The sequence below is a fragment of the Doryrhamphus excisus genome, linkage group LG7, assembly GCF_037039965.1.
Source record: "Doryrhamphus excisus strain RoL-2023G ecotype Guam linkage group LG7, RoL_Dexc_Guam_v1.1, whole genome shotgun sequence".
Lineage (NCBI taxonomy): Eukaryota > Metazoa > Chordata > Actinopteri > Syngnathiformes > Syngnathidae > Doryrhamphus > Doryrhamphus excisus.
In genome coordinates, this window is record NC_136363.1 from 18,481,098 (window position 1) to 18,500,556 (window position 19,459).

The following is a 19,459-nucleotide window of genomic DNA, read 5'->3' on the forward strand; positions in this document are numbered from 1 at the left end:
CTGTGGAAACATACAAACACCTCAAAACACTCGGAATTCTTATTTTTAAATAAAAAGACTAAATGTATGCACATATTCAAATGTTAAATGTGAAAAAAGTGATATTCACACAGCCTGGTGGATGACCCTGGATTTCTCCAGCAGGTACTCGGATATCTTGGCGCCCACCACCGTTCCTCCAGCGGTGAACTTCATCTCCAAGTACTTGCCAAAGCGGCTGGAGTTGTCGTTGATGGCGGTGCAGGCGTTCCCGAAGGCTTCCACCAGGCTGTTGACCAGTAGAATCTTCTCCTGGAGGGACTGATTGTTGGCCTGGATGACAGATATTCAGTTGCTCTTAATGGAGATGTCATTTACATTATTCATTCATTCATTTTCTACCGCTTTTCCTCACGAGGGTCGTGGGGGGTGCTGGAGCCTATCCCAGCTGTCGTTGGGCGAGAGGCAGGGTACACCCTGGACTGGTCGCCAGCCAATCACAGGGCACATATAGACAAACAACCATTCACACTCACATTCATACCTATGGACAATTTGGAGTCGCTAATTAACCTAGCATGTTTTTGGAATGTGGGAGGAAACATTCCTTAACATTCATTAAACTTTCAGACCGTTTTAGTGTAGTAAATACATCTGCATCTTATACTTTTGATGATGTGTGTCTTTATTGGAGGAGCCAAGAGAGGGGCTAACATCATTGCAGTACCTCAATGAATGCGTTGCTGAGATGCAATTCAGTATGGGAAAACTTTTAAGCAGTTTTTATATTCATATTGGTACATGTTTGTATATTTGTATCTTATTATATCTGTATGATGACTTTAGTGACCATTCACACTCACATTCATACCTATGGACAATTTGGAGTCGCAATTAACCTAGCATGTTTTTGGAATGTGGGAGGAAACCGGAGTAGCCGCATGCACGGGGAGAACATGCAAACTCCACATAGAGATGGCAGAGGGTGGAATTGAACCCTGGTCTCCTAGCTGTGAGGTCTGTGCGTTAATCACTCGACCGCCATGCTGCCCTCAATGACATTAAATGATGATAATTTTTTGTCCCTTTGCATTGAAAGGTGAACTCCTATAGAGCAGCTACACACAATGACCGTCACAGAAAGCTTTCTAGGTCTTCCAGAATCTGCACCTATTTTTGATTTCATGCTTCCCATTTGTGGCTTATGCCTTTAATCCGCTGATGATGGCACTGATGGAAATACTCATCCATCCCTAAGTAAAAACGGCATTGACTCACCTTCCCCAAAACAGTGAGCTGCTGCACCAACAGGTGAGCGCTTTCAGTTTTCCCCGCTCCGCTCTCGCCGCTGATCACGATGCACTGCACGCGCCAAAGTCGAGGCATAAGCGCTCCATCAGTTCAAGTGACAAAACAACCGTCCGAAGGAACGGAAGGAACAACCGGGGAGGCAAAAATGAATGCAATGAGTCACCTGATCGGAGTGGTACGACACCATGGATTGGTAGGCGATGTCGGCCACGGCAAAGATGTGAGGGGGGTTGGCGGTCCGCTTTGCTCCCACGTACATTTTACTATACTAAATACAAAAGGGAGGAAAGCTGAATTAAAATTGTGGGTGACAATTTCATGTATTCAGTATACCGACTCAGGTAAATAAGAACCAACCGGAGGTGCGTAGATCTGCATTTGATGGAAAGGATTAACCGCAATGAGGATGTCGCCCACATACGTGTAGATCTGATCACGGCCATAGCGATCCTGTAGCTGCTCGGTGACCGAGTCCTGAATGTATGAAAAAAGGAATAACACAAACAGCACTTTAGATTGCATCCTCATTCAAGTCAAGGCCTTGCGACAACGCCTGTGTCAATACGTTTTAGTCAAGTGAGACGGCCAACATAAACAACATGGCGTCCGTCAGTGGCGCTGTTCATGGTGAAGGATGGTGCAAATATCCGCCGGCCACTGCATCGTTGACTATCATGATGAATTGCTCACAGTACCATCTCTTGTCGGAGATGATGCTGTGAATTTTTACACCGGATAAGACGGCACGGAAGAATGTTGTCGAGCAAAATATTGTTTGTCATTGTCACGGGACGACGATCGCAATCGCACACAGTAAATATCAAAACAACAACGGTCCACTTTCCTCCTCACCTCGTCCAGAACTTCCAGGACAGCGAGGTCATCCCCTTCATCCGGTTCAGTCTTGGTATTGCTTCCTTTTTTGGTGTGGATGCGTTCATGCCTGTACGACACACATAAAGCAAATTACAAAACGCACTAGTCTAAACTGCAAATCAAACACACATAAAGAACCTAAAGCTTTGCAAAATTACTCCCACTGTAAATAAACATGTGCACATTACAAACTGCCAAATAAAAATAAGCTCTGCTTCCTCCTACTCCTTTTCGGACTTAAACTGTGGAAATGTGATGAACTTAAAGGTAACTTTGTTAAGGGAGAACCTGTGCACTTTCTTTGGTGAATTTGTTTCACACAACAGAGTGTCTTTGTTTTGGTGGGTGGAGGCGGGGCCGCCAGTATACACACACACAGAGCGCAGAAGAGTGTAATGCAGTAAAAATGAAATAAGTACATCACAACATTTATTTATTTTTCTACTGCTTATCCTCACAAGGATCGCGGGGGGTGCTGGAGCCTATCCCAGCTGTCTTCGGGCGAGAGGCGGGGTACACCCTGGACTGGTGGCCAGCCAATCTCAGGGCACATATAGACAAACAACCATTCACACTCACATTCATGCCTATGGACAATTTGGAGTCACTAATTAACCTAGCATGTTTTTGGAATGTGGGAGGAAACCGGAGTACCCGGAGAAAACCCATGCATGCACGGGAGAACATGTAAACTCCACACAGAGATGGCTGAGGGTGGAATTGAATTTGGGTATTCTTGCTGTGAGGCCAGCATGCTAACCACTCAACCGCCGTGCAGCCTGCAGAATATTTTCATTCATTCATATATTGATTTTCTACCGCTTATCATCACGAGGGTTGCGGGGGGTGCTGGAGCCTATCCCAGCTGTCTTTGGGCAAGAGGCAGGGTACACCCTGGATTAGTCGACAGCCAATCACAGGGCACATATAGACAAACAACCATTCACACTCACATTCATACCTATGGACAATTTGGAGTCGCCAATTAACCTAGCATGTTTTTGGAATGTGGGAGGAAACCGGAGTACCTGTAAACTCAACACAGAGATGGCCGAGGGTGGAATTGAACTCGGGTCTCCCAGTTGTGAGACCTGCGTGCTAACCACTATTTCACCATGCAGCCTTACATCACAACATATTGTCATATATTTGATCATATTCCCTTATCTCATGTATTGCTTCTTCTCAAGAACATCTCATTACACCCCTAATTATTAGTTATTAGAAATTTAATTTATTGCCTTTTTCCTCTATTTCTCCCATTCCCCACACATTTCCTTTCTACATGGGGCGCATTTTGGACACTCCGAAACTAAACCATGATGAATATCAATGACTCAATGCTACTGTTGATAAACAGTACAAACAGACACAGACACATGTGTGCGATCACAATCCCAACACAACACTTGGCTGTTTTAAATGCAGTATTATGACCATATATGGGACATACAGGTCATATATGGACATACAGGCCTTTGGGTGCCTATATGAGGTCATTAGAGATGCTTTTTACCTGTCATTACTGTCTCGGCTTCTGTCTGTTTTTCCGTGATGGCTTAAAATGACAGAAAATTGATTAACAATACGGGAAAAACACTTTATGGCTATACAGCCTGCTGGATCGAGATTCATGGATTCATTTTCAGGGGAATTTGTTGTATTTTTTTAAGGTTTGAAAGGAGTTTAGATATGGGATAACGTGCCTGGAGATGATGTACTATATACAAAGAGTGTGTACTACCTCGTCTTTTCAATGACTCCTATTTGCTGGTTGAGATCAATGAGTTCAATCAGTTGTTTCTGCAGCACTTTCTCTCTGCCGACGGTCTGCTTGATGAAGATGTGCTGGAGGAGGTCCAACACGTTTGGTCTCAGCTCAAAATCCTTGATGAGACACCTGAACAAGATATCAGTGTATAGACTGGTCATATTATCTCATCTCGTTTCATATTATCTACATACTGTATTGTATATAACTCTGGGAAAAACTGTTGATTTTGTTAATACTTGGGTTGTTTATATTGTTTATTTTTCTATATTGTGTATTTTGTACTGCTTAACTGACTCTGTACTCTTGCTGCTGTGCAATACAAATTTCCCCACTGAGGGACGAATAAAGGCATAGCTTAATCTTAATCTGAATAAAAAAGGATAAAGAAAGAATAGAGTAGAAAAGTGGCAAAAAAAAACTGGGATTACTGTTAATATTTGGGGCACTCACTTGCAGATGAAGTCGTTAAAGTCGCCGGACCACAACTCCGGCTGCTGCAGTGTAGGCGGAGGGTTTCTGTCAAAATAAATGGAAAAACGAGGCATGATTAGAGGCTAATTTTTGTCAAAGTCACACTGGCACCTGTGAAGCAATTACGTACATTTATCATCTCCACCAAGGTTTGTTTGCCCCTATGTCTTTGTCCGCCTTACAAGAGTGCAGGGGACGTCCTAATGCACCGGGGACCTTCTTTTAGCTTGGCTGTTAGGGGCGATAAATTGGCCTAATGAGAGGACGTGCTGCTTTGTATTTATCACAGAACATGTCCAATGTAGACGTTAGACACGGCGAGTGCTTAAAAGCTCGCCTCTTATCTGAATGACAAACGCACGACCAGCAGCTGAAATTATGCAGCCCATCTTGTTTTGTTTTTTTTTAGCCCCCACTCTGTAATTAATTCACTTTTTTTTTTTTTACAGCATGCAGAACACAATCAAAACACTCTAATGTTGTACATCATTAGGGCTAAAAGCTTCAAGTGAAGAAGTGTCCTTGCAAGCTTTAGAATTGAACCCGTATTGTTTATTTAAAGACCGTTCTGACAGTGTCAATCAAACTAAGCAATTTTATTTATTTTTTTTGCATGTCTAAATTACGCAGGACGGGTGTTGGTGGTGGGATTAATGCCTCAAGTGCGCCTGTGATTAGGCCAGATGAAATAAAAAACCAGAGAAATGACGAGTGAAGCCTGAAGGTCTGCTGCAGCAGTCACACAAATTCCAGGAAAAGCTGCGTGACATGCATGAGCCCCACAGCCAACACAGTGTGTGTGTGTGTGTGTGTGTGTGTGTGTGTGTGTGTGAGACGTGACAAAGTGCTGCACTGTTAAACTGACAGTGACAGTAAAGTGCTTATGGGGCTCTCACACACAGGAGGACGGTACAAAACAGCCCACAAATCACACACACTCGTCCATATTCCCCCCCCCCCCCACTTGTACAGAAACGCAGGACACTTCAAGTACAAATCAGGTATTTCGTAACTGCGGCGGCCACGTGCAAGAGAGGCTCACCTGGGTATTTTGAAGAGGGCTCTCATTGGATGGAGCTCTGAGAGGGGCGGGTCTCCATCGCCCAGCTCAATGGCAGTGATGCCCAGGGACCAGACGTCGCAGCGGGCATCGTAGGTAGAATCCAACTGTTGCTCACATGCAATCACCTAAAAAGAAATGTATGACTTAATGATGATATTGACAATGATAATATCATATTATCATTGTCATATTAGGCCCAAAAGCCTTTAATTCAGGGGTCTCAAACACGCGGCCCCCGTTTGAGGCCCCCCACCTTGATATGAAAGTTTAATGTTAGTGTGGCCCGCGCAAGTTTGATATGGATGCTGTATGGTATCATGTACCCAGAAAAAATTATTACGTTTGATTCATGTTCATGTTAAAGGTTAAATAACTGTTAATAGTTATCCTCCCTATCCGTGTGGAAGTGGTAAGTTTTTGTCTATTTAAGTTTAAAGGAAATAACTTGAAGGCTACCGTTTAGGTCGCTAGCTCTCTAGTTTGCGAGTTAGCATGTGTCTCAAGACCCTGCAGTTGCGCAATATGTTGTAAATAAAAAGAGTATAAATGTGACTATATTAAAGCGACTATAGTCGTGTTTTGTCATGTCTACAGGGCTCTAATAATGCTTTAATTTTAATCTGAAAAAAATAATTTGTCTACCCACCAACTATATGTGGTTTCTTAAGTTTTTATTATTTGCAGTTTTATTATTATTATTATATTTATTACTGATTGATTGATTTTCTTTATTCTTGATTTGTTTATTTATTTTTCATCTTATTTTGAGTAGAAAAATAAAAATTAAGATATTTGAGAACAGTGGAATGTTTTATCAGAGCTTTTATTGTAGAAAATCGGAACCAAAGCACTGAAAAAGTTTGTATATTTTTCTGTTTTTAATAAATGCGGGTTTTTTTTGGGGAAAACCTGATGTGTCCCAGTCTCACCCAGACCCTAGCTCCAGTGGCCCCCCAAGTAAACTGAGTTTGAGACCCCTGGTTTAATTGTTTACAAGCAAGCACAAAAACGCATTACCAAATACTACCCAGCAGACACATAAGTAGATATGGATTAAATAGCCTCAAAATGTGAGTAATTGTGCAGTGAACGCACCGTAATCAAACATTACGTAACTACTGTTCCAAATTAAGCTTATTAAATGTTGTTGACTGGGCTTACAGCAAGATTAAAAGTTACACAGGCCAAATAAACCTCGACATTCGCCACAAGACGTTATCCCTTGTAACATTTGTTGATAATAAATATGTTTCTGAGATTAAGAATTTTATGTAGCCCAGCATGAATTATAATACCACTTTGCAACCTAAGACGAAATAGTGAGCAACTGAATCGCTTGAGTAGCATCGCATAATCCTGAAGCATCGTTTTAGTGCAAGTTAAAATTATATAGAGCAATTTAAAAATGCCTTTTGGACATGGCTGGAGAGCTAAACTCAGACGCAGTATAACGCGTGCTTAAGAAGACAATTTAGCAAAGCTTCAGTCATTGAACCTACCATAAAACCGCAGGGTCAGAAAGTGTGACTGCTTCTGTGTAATTCAGGTATATATATAAAAAAAAAAAAAAAGCCAGTTTAAGCTGCCCAGGCTTGATTAGGCGAGTGAAGAGTGATGATGAGAGTGCCTTATCACTTGACGATTATTAACAGCGGCCCACTGGGATGTGCTCCAGGCTAATGTGGCGGAAAGGAAAGGCACGGCACGGCACGCACCTCTGGCGCCATCCAGAAGGGCGTTCCCACCGAGGTGTTCCTTCTCAAGCGGGTGTTTGTCAGCTGGGCCGAAACACCTGCAAGGAAAACAACATACATACTTCACTTATGGGAGCAAAAAAAAAAAAAATCAGTCACTATGGCAACAGGGAGTATGCATCTCTCCTGTCATAGTGGAGAATTTGATTTAAATTGCACAGAACAGGAACAAACATCTGAAATAAAATGCGTGCGTATGTAGACATGTGACTTGAGATGAGTCCAGACAAATCAGCGTTACGTGACGAGCACAAGAGCTGGCTCAGCTCAAGCTGCAGCATTGTGGACTGTTTTCTGATTCAAGTGCAAATGACATTGATATAGATATATATATATGCATCAGGAAGGGCTCAGCAGAGTGGAAAAAATGACAGAAGATTGTATACAATATAAGAACAAAGCTAACCTAGTCTCTAGGGATGGAACCATACATTTATTAGTAATTGGAATTTTCGGTACGGAACATTTGGTACGGTAGAGAGGGGTCCAACACAGGATGTGTTTATTGCGTAACAGTTACGAGTTAACACAAAACATGTTACAGTACAGGGCATATGTTGTACATTAGTTTTCTATTGCTTATCTTCATGAGGGTTGCAGGGGTGCTGGAGCCTATCCCAGCTGTCTTCGGGCAAGAGGCGGGGTACACCCTGGACTGGTCGCCAGCCAATCACAGGGCACATATACATACACAAACAACCATTCACACTCACATTCATACCTATGGACAATTTGGATTTCGCTAATTAACCTAGCATGTTTTTGGAATGTGGGAGGAAACTGGAGTACCCGGAGAAAACCCACGCATGCACGGGGAGAACATGCAAACTCCATACAGAGATGGCCGAGGGTGGAATCGAACTCGGATCTCCTAACTGTGAGGCCTGCGTGCAAACCACTCAACGCCGTACAGCTTGTGTAATATTTTCATTAATTCATTCATTTTCTACCGCTTATCCTCACGAGGGTCACGGGGTGCTGGAGCCTATCCCAGCTGTCTTCGGGCGAGAGGCGAGGTACACCCTAGACTGGTGGCCAACCAATCACAGGGCACATATAGACAAACAACCATTCACACTCACATTCATACCTATGGACAATTTGGAGTCGCTAATTAACCTAGCATGTTTTTGGAACGTTTTAGTGTAGTAAACACATCTGCATCTTATACTTTTGATGATGTGTGTCTTTATTTGAGAAGCCCAGAGAGGGGCTAACGTCATTGCAGCACCCCCAATGAATGCGTTGCTCAGATGCAATACAGTATGGGAAAACTTTTAAGGAGTTTTTTTATATTCATATTGGTACATGTTTGTATATTTGTATCTTATTATATCTGTATGATGACTTTAGTGACATATTGTTATATACAATATTTTTATACACTATACTGTTATACACAATCACAGGGTACATATAGACAAACAACCATTCACACTCACATTCATACCTATGGACAATTTGGAGTCGCTAATTAACCTAGCATGTTTTTGGAATGTGGGAGGAAACCGGAGTACGCGGAGAAAACCCGGGGAGAACATGCAAACTCCACACAGAGATACCAGAGGGTGGAATTGAACTTGGTTCTCCTAGCTGTGAGGCCTGTGGAATATTTAAATCAAAAAATAAATCTAACAAAAACTATTTTGAGTTACAATTCATGAAAGCGATGATGCCGGTGCTCAAATGTTCTTTGGAGACGACTTGACTCATCTTGTTAGTCATTACTCATGAAGGCAACACACTGAGGAAGATTATGGTACCGTGTCAAACATTTAAGGGGATTAGGAGGATGTTAACCACACAGCTTCATGGCATCCACCCACTCTTCTTCAAACCGTCACACGAGCATGAAAACACACAAACACCTTAGTTACAAAAAGCGATACGGTCTGCTGGACCTCACGTCATTCATACATAAATCTAAAAATATGTACACATCGCCATCATGCAGCTTTACTGTAAATGCTAATTAGAATATTCATGGCCTTCAGCTGCTCTGAGTGAGTCCATCTCCTATTTTGTGCGTGATGAGTCACTGCGGGGGTTTTATCTGCGTGGCACGAGCCCCTCCACAGGGAGAAGAAAAAAAAAATTAATCCCTTCGTGACGCAGTTCAACACCCCACCCTAACTTTTTTTTTTTTTTTTATAAACGCTTTCGTCAGGGCTGCACGTATTTTTCTCCTTTGCTGACTTGAAATGTCCTGGCGGCTGTGATTGGACGCGGCTCCAGTGGTGCTGATAAGTGTCAGCATTGTCAGCTTCTCTCGCAAGCGATCGATGTCGCACCATTTCCAGTTTTCCTGGCAGGTAGGAGACACCCCCCGGGATGCGCCGCCCCTTATTGGGGCGTCCTTGAAGCTGAAGGACGTTTCATATAGCGTCTGGACAGCGGTGGCAGTTTTCCCCCATCAAAAACTCCCATTAATAGGAAGCAAATAAATATGTGCTGAACGGTGCAATGACGAGGACACAAAAACATGGATGTTCCCAACTATTTCTGTGTTTAAGGTCAGACGTTTTGCTCTGTTAATTGAGTTTGAATCTGGAAATTTGATTGATTTGCATATGAATCAACAACATCCTTTCTGGAACCTAGCATGATGAATAATGTGGGTCTTTTGTTTACATTCATGGCACTGAAAAAAAAGAAGTGTGACGGACTCTTCCAAAAGGCTTTGAGAGCAGGATGAAGAGCAACTTCCCATTCACATATTAAACGACTCCATTAACCCCCCCCCCCTTTACCCATCTATATAAAAGAGCTAGATGTGCACTTCACTGTTAAGGAAGGTTGGGGGGGGGGGGGGTTAAGAGAAACTGTGTACACTGAGAAGGTTTTCGGTATAATAAACAGGCTGCTGTTGTCATTGGGGACTTCCATTATATAGGATGTTCACCATGTTTGTAGTCCAGGAAAGGTACAAACGTTAACCACAACAGTCCAACAAATTAAGGGGTAAATTTCTGTAGATTGTACCTGAAGGCGGCTGCACGGCGGGCAAGTGGCTAACACGCAGGCCTCACAGCAAGGAGACCGGGGTTCAATCCCACCCTCAGGCATCTCTGTGTGGAGTTTGCGTGTGCATTGCATGAGATTCCGGTTTCCTCCCACATTCCAAAAACATGCTAGGTTAATTAGCGACTCCAAATTGTCCATAGGTATGAATGTGAGTGTGAATGGTTGTTTGTCTATATGTGTCCTGTGATTGTATATAACAGTATAGTGTATAAAAATATTGTATATAACAATATAACAGTCGCTAAAGTCATCATACAGCAACTTCACACTCAAATATACAAACATGTACCAACATGAAAAAAAACCTTAAAAGTTTTCCCATACTGTATTGCATCTGAGCAACGCATTCATTGGGGTGCTGCAATGACGTTAGCCCCTCTCTGGGCTCCTCAAATAGCCCGAAGACAGCTGGGATAGGCTCCAACACTCCCCGTGACCCTTGTGAGGATAAGCGGTAGAAAATGAATGAATGAAAATATTTCGCAGGCTGCACAGCGTTCAAGTGGTTAGCACGTAGGCCTCACAGCTAGGAGACCGGGGTTCAATCCCACCCTCGGCCATCTCTGTGTGGAGTTTGCGTGGGTTTTCTCTGGGTACTCCGGTTTCCTCCCACATTCCAAAAACATGCTAGGTTAATTGGCAACTCCAAATTGTCCATAGGTATGAATGTGAGTGTGAATGGTTGTTTGTCTATATGTGCCCTGTGATTGGCTGGCGACCAGTCCAGGGTGTACCCCGCCTCTCACTCGAAGACGACTAGGATAGGCTCCCTCGTGAGGGTAAGCGGTAGAAAATGACTGAATGTACCTGAAGGTCCAAAAAAAGAGAGGAAAGATGCATACCAAAGTCCACCAGTTTGATGCCGCCATGAGTGGTCAGCAGGATGTTGTTGCCCTTGACATCCCGGTGGATGGTGTTGTTTATGTGCAGGTGCTGGAGACCCTTTTCAGAGTGAGACAAGGAAGAGGGGGAGGTTAACAGCTTTGACAAGCACCTGCCTCTTAAATGATGATTTTAACTGTTTCCATTCATGGAGTCTATTTAGAGGAGGGAGGATCCACATTGAAACCTCACCATGAGGGCTTGATGGAGGATGAAGGCAATTATGGCTTCATCCATGCGCTCCCCCCTCTTCAACATGCCTTTGGCCAGGTCCGTCACAGAGCCGCCATTGCAGAGCTATAAAAGACGACAAAGAAAAACATGTGTCAGCGATTCAGGGGAACAATGTGAGGAAATAAAATCTCCCGGGAAAATCAGGTGGGTTTGATCAGACGATTCTCGCCGCTTATCGGCTTAGAAGGAGAAGGGAAAATTCCCTGCGTCAATAATCTGATGACTAAGCGAGGCAAATATTAGACAGCTATCTGCAAAGTGACATGTTTTTATGATATAAATCATACAAAAAGATGAAAACCCAGTGTGGGCCCCCCCCCGTTCCTCCCCATGTATCTGTGTTTATCGACTGACTGACTCGTCTGACTCCACCGTCGACGACAAACCCTCTTGTAAAATGACAGAAAACTACCCATTAGGTTGCCTTGACAACGATAATAACCCCTCATTTGGAGCTTTTCTTTGGGACATGCCGAAGGTGGAGGGAAAATAAGACACTCCGAGATGTCAATCAGCGCAGCAGAAAGCGCCAACATTTTACATTTGAGCGCGTTTTTGTTTGTCAACACCGGCTTGCGCGTGTTTTGCATTTGAATGAACATCTTTTTTAGCTCCAGACGGGTGGGGGGAAAACTCCAAAACATTTTTTTGATTAGACGGGTAACTTTGGTTGTAGCTCATTATGGGCTGAACACTTGTTCTTTTATAATTACACTCATTTTCCCGCTCTTGAAGAACAAAAGCATAATAATTAGCCAATACATGTGCAGAGTGAGGTTATTGGGGGTAAAAATAGCTTCCCTGGGGCGCTAATATATCAGAAAAGCTAAGCTAAATCAGTGGCACCGGGGCACTTTCATAGAAACAAAATATAAATCATTGGGTTGGTAAATTTTGCATAATCATACAGCAAAGAAGAAATAATTTTGGGGGGTTATAACTATGGATCGACCGATATGTTTTTTGGGGGGGCCGATGCCGATACCGATTTTTTTTCCATCACCCTTAGCCGATGGCAGATTTTGCGCCCGATACTGCTTTTGCTCCCACAATTTACATGGAAAAATGACAATGTTAACAAATATTGCAGGTCTCAAGTTTAAAGAAATATTTATTGAAATGTAAACACCGAACACAGTAGGATTCAGCTTTCTTAAAAAACACACATTTAAACGGCATTATCAACTCTAAAGAGGAATAAATATTCAACCTTGTGTCAATATTTCAACTAAGTTTAACAGTTAGAGGCTAATTAAAAGTTGAAAACCTACCCTTGTTGTGATTCAGGGTCATGTTGCAGGATCCGCCGGCAACATAAAGCTGCCCGGCGGATGCCTGTCTGAAAATAATGCGTCGGAAAAATACATCGGCGAACTCACGCGCGTATCGGCCGATACTGATCCAAGTAAAGAACGCAAATATCGGGTCGATCTTTAGTTATAACATTTGCATCAGCACCCACAAAATGCTAATAGGAGGGAAAACATTTCAAATAACTTTCCAGGCATTAGACATAGTAAATTAACTAAATTAAATGTTTCTTTCAAAGACTGGTGGTTTGCACACATTGAATAAGGAGAAGCATATTCTCCATCACTAATGAGGTCAGGTGCTTGTTTAGTCATGCAAATGAACTTTGCGTTGATCAAGGTAGCACAAGTGGATGAAAGAAATGTTCAAGATGAAACAGTATTGACTCATCTATCTTTCATGCACTAATACAGTACTGCTGTCTTTATTTAAAAAAAATACAAATTAGCTTAATTAGTTTGTTTTAGTGCGACAATTTGATATTGGCAGAGGTTTTTTTTTCTCCCTATGGTGGGTTTGTCATCTAACAAACGTTTAGCAGTGTGACTTTTAGCATCTCGGAGAAGATGCACCTCATCAAAGCCAAGCCCGGTTATTTCCCTCCCCTTTTAACGTTTCCTTGGAAGCTGTCCCTTGATATGCACATGTAAATCATTTGCTTTTCCTTTTCTGATTGCGGAATAAAAAAAAAAAAAGTCTCCTCCTCCACCCCATCTCTGCTTTCTCTGAAGCACTTTGCAGCTGCCGGCCCGCTAAATTGGCATGCAATGGACACATGAAAGTGGCCTGCTTCCTGAGTGAGCACGTGACAAAAAAGGCAAAAGCTGACAAAAGTGGAGGATGCAGCTTGTTAATGAGCAGGCCCCTCTCAGCAGAGCTCAGGAAGAGGGGGGTGGGGGGGGGGGTCGGGATGAGTGTTTAGGGGAGGGGGGAGAAAAAAAAAAAAAGGGAAGGAGGGGCAGTATCCATGGAGAGCGACCACCTTGCTGCTTCCTCATCATCATCACTAAAGCCCATGTGCATGTACTTTGGACCACTGCCTCAGCCACTTGCTAGTCATTTCTGCCACAGGATTAGACCAGCAGACTTACACTGCAAACTTTTGCAAGGGAAAGTTTGGCAATGAGTATGCAAATGAAGTAGGGAAGCCATGCAAACACACACGCGTGTGTACCTTTCTACCACCTTTAAAGCAAAATATGCTAAGGTTTTTCGAGATGGAGTGTGTCGGAAGGTCATTGATGAACTCTAGAGAAGACGAGAAAGGGTACTCCGGTTTCCTCCCACATTCCAAAAACATGCTAGGTTAATTGGCGACTCCAAATTGTCCATAGGTATGAATGTGAGTGTGAATGCTTGTTTGTCTATACGTATGTGTCCTGTGATTGTATATAACAGTATAGTGTATAAAAATATTGTATATAACAATATAACAGTCACTACGGTCATCATACAGCAACTTCACACCCAAATATACAAACATGTACAATACGAATACTTAAAAAAAAACAACTCAAGTTTTCCCATACTGTATTGCATCTGAGCAACACATTCAATGGGGTGCTGCAATGACGTTAGCCCCTCTCTGGGCTCCTCAAATAAAGACACACGTCATCAAAAGTAGAAGATGCAGATCTATTTACTACACTAAAACGGTCTGAACGTTTAATACTGGCACCATGTGAAAAAATTAATCAATACAACATTAAATAAAAATACATAGCTAGGAGACCAGAGTTCGATTCCACCCTCGGCCATCTCTCTGTGGAGTTTGCATATTCTCCCCAATGCATGCGTGGGTTTTCTCCGGTGTATTTACTACACTAAAACGGTCTGAAAGTTTAATGAATGTTAAGGAATGTTTCCTCCCACATTCCAAAAACATGCTAAGTTAATTGTCGACTCCAAATTGTCCATAGGTATGAATGTGAGTGTGAATGGTTGTTTGTCTATATGTGCCCTGTGATTGGCTGGCGAACAGTCCAGGGTGTACCTCGCCTCTCGCCCAAAGACAGCTGAGATAGGCTCCAGCAACCCCCGCGACCCTTGTGAGGACAAACGGTCAAAAATGAATTAATTAATATTTCTCGATGGAGCCCTTGCTAGAAAAAGTTTGGGCACCCCTGCCTGAATATGCTACACTAAATATGCTACTTTAATTGAAATTCAAGCGATGCGAACGCAAATGTAACTTCATGTTTGCAGACGTGCTCCATCAATCATTCTCACCAGATGTCTGCAGGTTTATTTATCACAACGTCAACACACACACACACACACACACACACACACACACACACACACAAACCACGAAGAAGGCAAATAAAAGCAACATCCAGCCCAACAAACACGTCTCTGCTCTGAGGTTGACCTCCATTACAGGTTTGACATTTCACCGGCGCCACAGCAGGAGATGAAATATGAGAGATGAAGACATGCGTGTGGGGCGGGGGGCAGGAGGTAAGTCTCTTCTCACCCCCTCCCCACCTTGAACTTTTACATAAACGGCAAACATGAGGTGGGCCGGTTGACACATTGTGTTGGAAGTTTACGTGTTCTGGAGCAGAAAGCGGGCCATGCGGGGGCTTCTAATCTGGGAGGTGTATCATCTAATTGGCCGCGACAGGTCTTGGACGCAGAAATCCTCACTCTGCTCCTCTCAGCAGGGAGCCCGGTGACACACGAGCTGCCCGCCTTTCCCCTTCCCAAACACACCCATGATGCCAACTGGCTTGAAAACAAATCCCCCAGGTGGCCTGCAGGTAAACTTTGCACACACACACACACACACCCCATGCCTGGTTTACAGTTACATAATCTGCAGCCAGATTTAACCACTGTTGGCCAGACGTGGAGCAAAGAACAATCGGACCTTTAATCTTGCACGCGTGCACGCTTTGTCTGCACGCCATCAAGGAATGTCAACCGAGGGCGCAGGCTGTGTGACCCCGAGGCCATGGGTCACATGGGTAACTGGGCTTTTGACTATACCGGGGGACACCTTCTCATTCAGTAACATGAGCAACTTGGTGTAAGACATAATGGTATCGCTATGGTCATAAATGTAATTAATATGCACAACATAAACTTTTAGATTTAGATTAGATTTTGGCGCAAATCTTGATAAAGGTCACCACGAACTAGCATGCTCTAAAACAGGGGTCTCAAACCCAATTTACCTGGGGGCCACCGGAGCTAGGTTCTGGGTGAAGCCGGGCCGCATCAGGTTTTCAAAAAAAACCCAAAACGCATTTATTAAAAAATGGGAAAAAAAAATCAATAAAAAAAAAAAAACTATCTTCAATGCTTTTGCTTCTGCTATACCCGACACTTTTTCAGTACTTTGGTTCCGGTTTTCCACACCAAAATATCTGATAAAACTGTTCCACTGTTCTCAAATATCTTAATTTTTATTTTTCTATACACAAAATAAGATAAAAAAATAAATAAACAAATTAAGAATAAAGAAAAAAAATCAATCAATCAGTAATAAATAAGTAAAATAATAATAAAAACATAAGAAACCACATATAGAGAAATTATTTAACCTTTAACATGAACATTAGTGAAACTTCATAATTTTACCCAATTAGCAAGTTAGCATCGTACTCAGTTCCATATGGTAGCAGCGTCATAACTTTAACAACATGTTTGATGAGATGCTTTATCTTGACATGTATTTTCAGTTTTATTCCAAATCATTTCCTGCATTTATTTGTACCCTAGCGTCACAAGCCTTTAGCGTCATTGCTAATCCACAGCAAAACAGGGTAGGGTAACAGTGTGGGCGGGGCAAAATCATGTTAATTGTGTCCGGTGTGCACACAGCTTTAAGCTGTCATTTCAACATTAAACTTTGTTATCAAGGCGGGGGCCTCAAACTAGCGTCTTGCGGGCGCATTTGGCCCACGGGCCGCGAGTTTGAGACCCCTGCTCTAAAATCTAAAACGGAAGATTCTTACCTCCAGCACGAGCCACAACTGATCGCCACATTTGACATCCTTCTTGTAATACATCCCGTAGAACTTGACCACATTGGAGTGGTCCGAGAGGGCCTTAAGGATGTTGTACTCGGCCTCGATCTCTTCGTCAATATCCTGCAAAAGAACAATAAAGTTGAAAAGGACTTTTTTTTTTTTGGTCCAATATTTGCCACGTCACACTCACGTGAATAGGATCCAGTATCTTCACTGCTGCTTTACTTCCGTCCACTTTGTTGAGCACCTTGTAGACTTTTCCGTAGGTCCCCTTCCCGATCGTCTCGATGATCTCCCAGGTGTCGGTGGGATCGGGAAAGTTGTCAAAGACTATTGATTTCCCAGACTGTGGAAACATTTTGAGGAGCGTTCTCCTGCGGAAAAACGTAAAAGTATTCTTAATCATTGACGTGTTGTGCTGTTCATGGCTGGTGAGGCAAAAATTTATTTAAAATTCAAATTCATATAGACATGTACAAATATTTGTGGACTTATACGTATTTCATCTGTATATGAAGTACATGCATACATACTAGGCCACTAACTATGACCCAAGTGAGGAGAAGTGCTATCCTTCTCTAGGAGAATCGAACCCAGGTCTTCCCAATCTTGTGACTATGTCGCCAACATGCTAACCACTCATATTCATTCATTCATTTTCTACTGCTTATCCTCACAAGGTTCGCACGGGGTGCTGGAGCCTATCCCAGCTGTCTTCATGCAAGAGGCGGGGTAGACCCTGGACTGGTGGCCAGCCAATCACAGGGCACATATAGACAAACAACCATTCACACTCACATTCATACCTATGGACAATTTGGAGTCGCTAATTAACCTAGCATGTTTTTGGAATGTGGGAGGAAACATTCCTTAACATTCATTAAACCTTCAAACCGTTTTAGTGTAGTAAATAGATCTGCATCTTATACTTTTGATGATGTGTGTCTTTATTTGAGGAGCCCAGAGAGGGGCTAACGTCATTGCAGCACCCCAATGAATGTGTTGCTCAGATGCAATACAGTATGGGAAAACTTTTAAGGAGTTGGGTTTTTTTTATATTCATATTGGTACATGTTCGTATATTTGAGTGTGAAGTTGCTGTATGATGACTTTAGTGACTGTTATATAAAATATTTTATACACTAAACTGTTATATACAATCACAGGGCATATATAGACAAACAACCATTCACACTCACATTCATACCTATGGACAATTTGGAGTCGCCAATTAACCTAGCATGTTTTTGGAAAGTGGGAGGAAACCCACGCATGCACGAGGAGAACATGCAAACTCAGAGATGGCTGAAAGTGGAATTGATCAGGTCCCCTCACCACTCAGCACAGCCCTTCTACGGCATTTAACATTTTTCTGTATTTTATAGTCCGACTGGCAACAATTATGATGGCACATAAAAAAGGCATTGCACGGTCTGCAGAAGGTCATGTTGTATAATAAATGTTTTTGCAAGCATTACATTGGCAACGAGTTAACAAACAGAAATCGCCATTCAACTGAGGGGAGTGCATTCAGGCTGCAGGCTTAGCTCCACTCATTTAAGCTAAGAGACATTCTTGCCCTGTATTGTACTGTACTATTATTTTCATGCCACCCCTGACTGCATGTCAGTGTTCTTAACCAACCACGTTGATACAAGCTAACAAGAGCAAATGAATAGTAAAGTTGTCCTTGCATGTTCTCATGCTGGTGAGTTTGGGAATTAACCTGGAAGCACATCGGCTGTGAATAGCGGGATAATCCCCAAGCAGCGGCACAGTTGGGGGTTGGCGTAGGAGGTTATGGGGGTGACACAATTCCATGTTTTTATGTTATCATTCTAAAACGCACAAGAGTGCAAACATCAAATTCTACACTCTACTCTGGGACACTGATGAGGTCAATGTCATTAAAACGAGCAGCCAATGCTTAGGAGATGGAATAGGACATGCAGATCGGATCTCCATGATGCATTCAGGCTCATTGATTGCTGCTCATTTGCTGGCTCTTGTGACTTTATCACAGACATAAGTGAGGAAATTCAAAATCAAGGACACCTAAAGCTGCATCTAAGTCCTCAACTCAGCTACAAAGCCATAAAATGAAGAGTAGCACTTACATTGTTCTCTACATAGGACCTTTCCGACAAACAGCGAGTCCATTCCTGATTTGACGGCCCGTCCGGGAGTGTGAGTTAAACTGACTCCCAAGGCCACCATTGGGAAAAGAAAAAAAAAAAAAAAAAGGAGCCGCGGCTGGGATTAGCGGGAATTAGCCACTGTTGCAGCATGAGCCTTTCCTCATATAGACGGCCATTCATTCCCATGGGAAAGCTGGTTAGGGAGGCTCACTGTAGCGCAGGTTTTAGCAACGTTTTATACTAAATAAACTATTTGATGAGCGTGTTGACTTTCGAGTAAGGCCCGCAAATTTGGCATCCTGCTGGAATTTAGGAGGCGGAGCAAGACACAGTGAGAATGACATAATTTTTACTTAGCAGAGAATCTGATCGGCCAGCAATTAGACACCTTTTGGTGCAGGCGCATGTTCAATTATGTATCATTGTCGTGTGCATGCGACAGCTTCTGTGAGACACATGAAACCGAAGGACACCTCCACTATTCCAAAGGATTTGTGTGTGTGTGTGTGTGTATTGTTATCTCACCTAGTCTGGCCGTCACTTTCGGTTAGTAGTCGCTATGTGGCGTGCACCCGGCCTACGTACAGAACAAGTGCACAAATAATGAGCAGCACGTATCACCAGGGGGGAATCCACTTAGCAGCGACAGGATGTACTTTATATAA

The 19,459-nt window shown here is 42.9% G+C and overlaps 1 protein-coding gene across 11 annotated transcripts in view; it reads right to left on the reverse strand.

The window, feature by feature from the left end:
* myo3a (myosin IIIA) overlaps positions 1-19,459 on the reverse strand; it is a 45,159-nt gene that overhangs the window by 18,020 nt on the left and 7,680 nt on the right. For 5 of the 11 annotated variants that reach the window (XM_078792292.1, XM_078792291.1, XM_078792294.1 and 2 more), the window contains 15 exons: positions 19,320-19,371; positions 16,847-17,030; positions 16,642-16,776; positions 11,327-11,431; positions 11,095-11,194; positions 7,190-7,266; positions 5,454-5,599; positions 4,391-4,456; positions 3,911-4,066; positions 3,683-3,724; positions 2,143-2,233; positions 1,648-1,764; positions 1,454-1,558; positions 1,258-1,341; positions 110-312 (listed from right to left, as the gene is read on the reverse strand). In XM_078792292.1, the coding sequence (XP_078648418.1) occupies positions 110-312; positions 1,258-1,341; positions 1,454-1,558; positions 1,648-1,764; positions 2,143-2,233; positions 3,683-3,724; positions 3,911-4,066; positions 4,391-4,456; positions 5,454-5,599; positions 7,190-7,266; positions 11,095-11,194; positions 11,327-11,431; positions 16,642-16,776; positions 16,847-17,014 (1,595 nt within the window). In that variant the 5' untranslated portion in view covers positions 17,015-17,030; positions 19,320-19,371. Of the gene's footprint in view, positions 1-109; positions 313-1,257; positions 1,342-1,453; positions 1,559-1,647; positions 1,765-2,142; positions 2,234-3,682; positions 3,725-3,910; positions 4,067-4,390; positions 4,457-5,453; positions 5,600-7,189; positions 7,267-11,094; positions 11,195-11,326; positions 11,432-16,641; positions 16,777-16,846; positions 17,031-18,773; positions 19,285-19,319; positions 19,372-19,459 lie in introns of those variants that run through there. The other 6 variants (XM_078792298.1, XM_078792297.1, XM_058060603.2 and 3 more) reach the window with 5 other exon arrangements.